Below are 8175 nucleotides of genomic sequence, written 5' to 3'. Positions count from 1 at the left end.
AGCTTATTGGATCTTGGCATTAGTAATAACATAGACTAATTCATAATAGAACGTAATAAAAATTAGTAGGTTCAATTCAATCTATCTCCATGTAAGGAACTAAACGAGCCAAACTATGAATTTTTTAACAACAAAGTGTGTTTGTTTTAAGGATTTTGATTTTGAGTTAGATTCGAATAAATATTTAGCATGATATAAATAAGAATTAATATAATATTTTAAATATAATATTAATTTTTAATATAATATACAAAAAATAACAAAATAAATGTATGATTTGATAATAATATTTTATGGTAAAAATTAAATCAAATCACCCAAATAATCACACTATATAAAAATATTAATAAATTAATATTTAAAATGTAATTAAAAGTAGTTTCATAACTCAAGTTTAATAATAAATAAGTATTTAAAAACAAGTAATTAATATAAAAGCAATTCAAAATTCTAAATATCATTTTTTCTTGTATTTAAAAAATTAATAATAGCACATATTTAAAATAAATATATACTATAAAATATGAAACATTCACAAAATAAATTATCAAAAATTAAAATAGAAAAAGAATGATATGAATGATTTTTCTTAAAAAAAAGAACAATTTAATTGATTTAACTTAACGTGAAAATATTTTAATAAATTGATTTAATTAATTATAATCTAAATAATAATAATATTATAATATTTCATTCGTCTAGATCAGATGATCATTTTAATTAGAGATCAAATGACTATTTCAATTAGAGACATCATATTTTAGACATAGTAGATTAGTAATTTATTAATAATATATTATATTATTTTATTATTTCTTTATATGAGTAGCATTTTGTATTTTAAATATATTTAATATTATATTTCAATAATTCAATAGAAAATAAAATTTTATATAATACAAATAAATAAAAAATATATTTATTTATTATTACCATAAATTAGTTTTATAAAAAAATAGAGAGTTTTTTTAAAATAGATAAAAATATTTATAAATTGAATTGATAGAAATAAAGATATTTTGAATGTCTAATTGTAAGCCTAAAATTAAATAGAAATTTAATTAAATTGATTTATTTTTGTTAAATAGGTTGAAAATTAATAAATTTATCAAAAATAAAAAATAGTCTAAATAGATAAAAAAGAAAAAAAATGGCCCTCTGTGGCTAAACGAATGGAGCATTAGTGTGTGTTAGTTCGAGGGATTTTTGGAGATTTATATTTTTCACATAAAATTTTTTTCGAAAAAATATTATATCAAATACCTATTTTTTTATATTGTATTAAAAATTAATTTCATATTTAAAATATCACATTAATATTTATTTATATCATATTTTCAAATTCCAATTTAAAATTGGAAATGCGCAAACAAACATCCACTTAAATTTAGGTGTTCTCGGCTAATCTACTTCCTAACTTACAAGTGTATTCTCTTGAAAAATGAGGTGGTGCGGCCCGGTCCATTCAACCGGCCCACCCATTTTTACGGTTCTATATATATGTTGATCTAGTGATCTAGGGTTTCTGCGCGCCACTTTTCTCTGCTCTTCGTCTTCCTCGCGCACGCTTTAGAGGATTACGAGCGTAGTAAACGAATGGAGAACCAAGGGGAGTATCCCAGACCATTATTCAAGGACATTAGAAGGTATTACTGCGAGTTCTGCGGGATTTGCAGGTCGAAGAAATCTCTTATCGCTTCGCACATCATCGCCAACCATGAGGTGTGTTTATTTGCACAGTTTTGTCTGCTATGATTGGATTTGGCGGCGTTACTATATGTTTTTGAGTAATGGAGTAAATTAGTATTGTGTTGTTTGCCGGATTGCGATACTGTTGTGCTTCAGGCTGGGGCGGGCGTACTGTTCGAAATCTACAGGAATTAGAATCATCCAATATTTACCGTGTCAAATAATTAAGATAAAAACAATAATAATAAATCTAGCCTGATTTCTTGTTAGTAATAGGATCAAGACCTTCAAATTGATTGAAGAGATTGTGGTTTTAAGCTTTGGACACTCTTTCAAGAACAATAAGTTATTTCCACATAATATATGGAAAAGTAAAACTGCCTCTATTAACACAATCTTATTTATAATATATTATTAATTGGCCCCGGCTCACATAAGTGACTAGGACTTATTAAGAAAAATAAATTTAATAAATCACCTTTTAAACTTAATTTAATTGATAGCTCAAACACTTTACATTAACCAACAATTGAATTTTTAATACAACATATACTTTTAGCTGCCACAACGGGTTTGACTAGCTTTGCATGTCATTGACTGGTTTTGTGACTTGTAGGAAGAAATGAAGCAAAAGGAGATGAACAAAGAAGATGGAGCTGAGAAGAAGCTGAATGTTTGTGAAGAATGTGGTTCCATTTTCCAAAAGCCGGCACATCTGAAGCAGCATATGCAGAGCCATTCACTTGAGGTCAAGCTTTTGATTCATTTCTGTATTAATAAAGTGTATAGTTTTATAAATTCAAATTTTAAGTCTACGATCTTCATGGAGTTTCCATAGCTGTAAGAATCTTTAGTCAATTGATTGTGTGATAAAAGAGAATTTGATCTTAGAATGCAGTGTACGAATGTGAGTGGCCTGATTTGTGCATTTATGCAGATATTTTCTCTATTGAAAAAAATACAATCTTGCAGATTATAATAAGGTGGACAACGATTTTAATTGCTTTGGCGTGAAGCATTGGATCCCACATAAAGAACTCCAAAATGCGAGAGGCAACAATACTGTCTTGATTGGAATAGTACCAGGCGGGAGACTGCCTGGGAAGCTCCATCAAGTGAGCCTCAATCACGCCTACTGCACGGGAGGTTTGGGGAATTTTCCGTTTGTTTGTTAAACCAAATTTCAAGTATTTTCTGTGATCAAAACACTGGACGATTTGTTTCTGAGGATGGTTTGTTTGGTACAGAGACCCTTCACATGTTCGGTGGATGATTGCCCCTCCAGCTTTAGAAGGAAGGACCACTTGACAAGGCATTTGCTTCAGCATCAAGGGAAATTATTTGAATGTCTTTTCCCTGAGTGTAAAAGTAGATTTACAGTTCAGGGTAACATGGCACGGCATGTAAAAGAGATTCATGATGGTTATGTCTCTCCTGTCGAGCACCATCCCAAGGAGCACAAATGTCCTGAGCCCGGGTGTGGAAAGGTGTTCAAGTATCTATCCAAATTACAGAAGCACGAGAATTCTCATGGTAATTTCCTTCGATCTTGGTACTAATTAAACCATATTATCAATTGTTTGTTGATCGGGATGTGTTTCATGAAATTATGTTGTCGATTAATTGGAAATTTGGTAGAAGGTGCTAGCTGAATTATTATGGTTTTGTTTAGATACGAGTTTTGGAATTTTGGATAGTTTTGGGAATAAAAGTATGTTTACATAAGACAGTTTTGAAACTTTTGGTACTATTCATTAAAAAAAAACAAACATGGTAATTACTTTTTATGAGATGCATTTACTGGCTATTTCTGACCATTTGGTTCCCGGGCTAATTGCAGTTAAGTTAGATTCGGTGGAGGCATACTGTGCAGAGCCAGAATGTATGAAATATTTCAGCAACGAGAAGTGCCTGAAGGAGCATATCCGGTCATGTCATCGGTATGTTAGCTGTGAAAAGTGCGGCACTAAGCAGCTGAAGAAGAACATTAAGCGACACATTCGAATGCATGAAGGAGACATTTCCACAGAGAGAATCAAGTGTAGTTTTGATGGATGCTCCCTAACATTTTCAAATGTAAGCTCCACTCTACCCTATAATCCATAAGTTCTTCGAGAGCAGAAGTTATCATTAATATACTGTCACTACCGCAGCCTTCGAATCTCAGCCAGCATGTGAAAGCAGTGCACTTTGAGCTTGTGCCATTTATCTGCCACGTCACGGGTTGTGGCATGAGATTTGCATTCAAACACGCCAGGGATAGACACGAAAAATCTGGGATCCATGTATTTACTCCAGTAAGTGATTTCTGTCGTTGTCGATCCATTAACTTGCTTGCTTAAGTGGCGGCATGTGTGAGACTTGCCCCTTGTTCAGGGGGATTTCCAAGAGTCTGATGAACAATTTCGATCAAGGCCAAGAGGCGGCAGGAAAAGAAAGTACCCTGCTGTCGAGTCGCTGTCGCGAAAGAGGGTAGTTCCAGTTCCACCGGAGATTAGCATGAACGGGCAAGATAGCCACCCGGCGTCGCCCATCTCTCAAGCGTGAAGAGGAGGGAAAGAACAATTCTCAATCAGACATGATTCTTGCTTCTTGTAACAAGATAGATATATATATATATATGTGTGTGTATGTAATACAAATACATCAACAATACTAATATTAATATGATCCGTTTTGCCTACCAGCTGCTTTCGGGACTCATAATTTATTGTTGAATCAAGGCAACTTACTTTTTCTTTTTCTTTTTCTTTTTTTATATAATAATTATTATTTTCCACGCAATTGTGCCAACAAGGATTAAAGTCCAACTCACTATCCATGTCACCATTTTTGTAAGTGAAAAATAAAAAATAAATTCTGACATGGCTCACCCACAACTGAGTACTCTACCCCGGGCAAAGAATTCCTAAAATCTTTGTATTTTTTACATTATTAAATATTTCTTATATTCAAAATTTTTTATATATTTTAATCATGGCAAAGAATTCCTAAAATCTTTGTATTTTTTATATTATTAAATATTTCTTATATTCAAAATTTTTTATATATTTTAATCATATTTTATTCTTATAATATTTAATTAAAATAAAAGTATTAGTTTTTATTGGTAAAATAATTTTAAAAATATTTTATGTATCACATTTACATAATAATTAAAATTTAAAAATTAAATTTAATTACAAAATATATAATATTACAATATATTTTTCAAATAAAATAATTAGCCGATAGAGAATATAGACGTGAAATATAGCCGTTAGGAATATAACTCTTGGAGAATATAACAATTGGAAATATAACTCGTTAAGGAATATAATCGTTGGAGAACATACCCCTTGGAAAATATAGACATTGCAATGTTTATTATAAATACCCCATATTCTCACTTCATTTCTTCAACATTATCTCCACATTTTCTTCTCTCTATAATTGCTTCTGAATTTCACATTTCTTACACTTATCTATAGGTTGGGATCCGAATTTTCAAAATTCATCAAACTCTCAAGATCTTCAAAATCCTTTCCAGTTTTCTAGTTTTATGAAAATGCTAGGAAATCAACTTATGTCCCCTACATCTAATGCCCTTTTCAACAATTCAATCTTTCCCCACATTATCAAATTCTTTCAATTTTTTATTCTCCAAACTTTCAAGCATTCAGAAGTTCATCGTCTCCTCAATTCATGATGCACGCCACACAAATAATAGGCGCCCTTCAACATAACACACCTATTAATTTAGCATATGCCAATGTGCCTGACAACACAAAAGTAATGATATGAGGAAGTTGTAGAGTTGGATCGAATAACAACTTTTGATTAGTGAATGGCTGAACACTAGTAAAGATGCCGTAACAAATACTGACCAATCAAGTAGTGCTTCTGGAAAAGAATTGCATCATATTACATAGAAAACAAGCCCAAAAATCTAACGAACAAAAAATTTTACTCAATGTAAAAATCATTAAGTGCGTGCAAAAGTTTGTTGAGTATTATGAGGAGGCTACTAGAAACATACGCAGTGGGCAATCAACCACGGATGTCTTCAATGCAACAAATGAGATATATTCAACTGACAACAAAAACAAAGACTTCATTTACGTAGATACTTGACATATACTCATAAATGAGCCTAAATGGATGACAAGTTACTGCGAATAATTTCATAACAGTGGTGGAAGTTCAAAGTGTACAAAAACAACGAAAGACGGTGGTTACTTGGATTCGTGTCCGACAACACTATGCTTTGACAGAGATGACCCAACTCTTCGCTCGTCTACCTGGTATAAAAGCAAGTAAGAAGAGGAGAAACAAATGCTAAACGAGGGTTTTAATTCAAGCGTCTATTGAAAACCATGAAAAATTTTATTTGAAAAACATTGAATTTAGCTCGAGTATGGAGCAACAACTTGAAAAGATAGAAGCACTTTTGAAAGCTAAAAGGTTGGACAAAGTGACGAGAAAAATTGAAAGGAAAGCTAGATAATTAGAATTTAATTTGGTGCAAGCGAAAATTACCCAGAAGAAAATGAATATGCTCGTGATGTTAATAGCTAAAGGTAATAATTTTACTGAATTTGAAGAAGAGATGAAATATAGGTGGACATGGGAATGTCTTCCATACGTTTACATTTAAATTATTAATATTTTAATATTTTCAATTATTATCTATATTGTGTGTAATTTTAATTAAGTCATGTAAGTATGTGTTTAAATTTATAAATGTTTTCATGTAATTTCAATTATTATTTGTATTGTGTGTAATTTTAATTGAATCACGTACTTAAACAAAAATTATAGTTAAATTAATAAATATCAAATTAAATATTTAGAAAAATATTCATTAAAAAATTAATATAAACTATTATATTTAAAATTATAATTATTAAATAAAAATTTTATACACCAAAATACAAACACAAATTTTTATATATACCAAAATACAAACATAAAAAATACAAATATTACTCCCTCCGTCGCACTTACCATGTCCATGTTGTTGTTTTTGTCTGTTCTACATAAAATGATTACTAATACATTATATATAATAGGTTAATTTCACTAATACATTCTTAATTATCTACTAATTATATTTATCCTAAATTATCGTGTTTACTAAGACATCCAATGTGAGACGGAGATAGTAATATATATATATTATAAATAAATAAAAAAAGCTTATATAGCTTGAGTATTCTGATGGAAGAACTGCTCCCAAGCATGGATCAGTGCTTTGTGTCAGAAGCGTTTGTTTTTTTTTTTTTCTTCAAAAAATGTGACTAGGGGATTCTTGATGGGCATAACCCTTTGTTGTGGGCGACCTTAGAGCACATTCAACGACACATAAATAGAAGAACTTCTCCTCTAGACCTTTTTCTTTTTATCCTTCGAAAAATCTCATTTCTATTGATTTAAATTTCAACCATAAAATTTTGATTAAAAATCGAGTCAATCTTTGTGCAGACGACGGCATCATCAACAGTTTCTTTTCTCTATTCTTTCTTCTTTGCCCTTCTCTCTCTCCATCTCTCTTCTTTGCCCTTCTCTCTCCTCACTCTCTCCCCAATCGCGGACTTTGGTGTTCTCTTCTCCCCAAACCCATTTATATTCCCGTCGCCGACGATCGCTCTTCTCCCTCTTGTTGTCATCTCACCGTCCCTATGCCCGGTCGATGAAATGATTTTCTTCAATGGCGACGAAGGTATGGTAAACTTTGCAGTAATTTCTTATTTTTATGGTTCTTCTTTTATTTTCTTCTATTATTTTTTTCTTAATGTCTGAAAGATTTGAATCGATTGTTTTAGTTAAGGTTTAAAATTTTGTGTTTGGATTTTTTACAACAAAATCGCCGGTTGGGATGAAAGATTTGGTGACGATTGGGTGTGAATATTGTGTGCTAGGAATATTGCGAGAAAAAATTACAAAGAACCGAAAGAAAAGAGCTACTGTGTTTGTTTGGAAAATAAAAATCGATACATATCACATTAGAATTAACACGTCTGATACACTTAAGCAAATGTAGGCTTTTAACCTGCCCACAAGTGTATGTGCTCTTAGAGCACAAGCAGCAACTTTTATGCATAAAAGGTCTTTGTGCTTCATTTTTTTAGTTACTATGCAGTTCATCTACAATAATTTTATTTCAATCATAAATTTCAATTTTTATTTTAAAAAGTATATTTCCTATATATATTCCTCTTTTATATTATTTTATATAAATTTTTATATTTATAAATTACACTCAAACTTTAATTTATATTTGCGTTAGATCTATACACATATAATTTATATTTTATTTAAAAATTACATATATGAAAAGTAATATTTATAATTAATAACTATTAGAAATAAAATAATAAAATTACATATCACTTTAAAAAAAAAATTAAACATTATTTTAAAAAAAATAAAAATTATATCACTTTTCGAAAAGTAAAATTATACATTATTGTTTTAAAAAATAAAATTATATACTTTCCGAAAATT

At 30.3% G+C, this 8175-nt stretch overlaps 1 protein-coding gene across 1 annotated transcript; it reads left to right on the top strand.

Moving 5' to 3' along the window:
• Positions 1-1531: 1531 nt before the first annotated feature.
• Positions 1532-4372, top strand: LOC127264118 (transcription factor IIIA-like). Its single transcript, XM_051293508.1, has 6 exons — positions 1532-1722; positions 2306-2437; positions 2937-3222; positions 3530-3765; positions 3843-3986; positions 4066-4372. Exons 1-6 carry the CDS (start codon positions 1597-1599, stop codon positions 4234-4236), a joined length of 1095 nt encoding a protein of 364 aa, XP_051149465.1. The 5' UTR covers positions 1532-1596; the 3' UTR covers positions 4237-4372.
• The last annotated feature ends 3803 nt before the right edge of the window (positions 4373-8175 follow it).

This window comes from Andrographis paniculata, unplaced genomic scaffold (assembly GCF_009805555.1).
Source record: "Andrographis paniculata isolate CXL003 unplaced genomic scaffold, ASM980555v1 Contig69END, whole genome shotgun sequence".
Classification (NCBI taxonomy): domain Eukaryota; kingdom Viridiplantae; phylum Streptophyta; class Magnoliopsida; order Lamiales; family Acanthaceae; genus Andrographis; species Andrographis paniculata.
The sequence above is the reverse complement of the archived record's forward strand: the minus strand, read 5'-3'. Positions and strand labels throughout refer to the sequence as shown.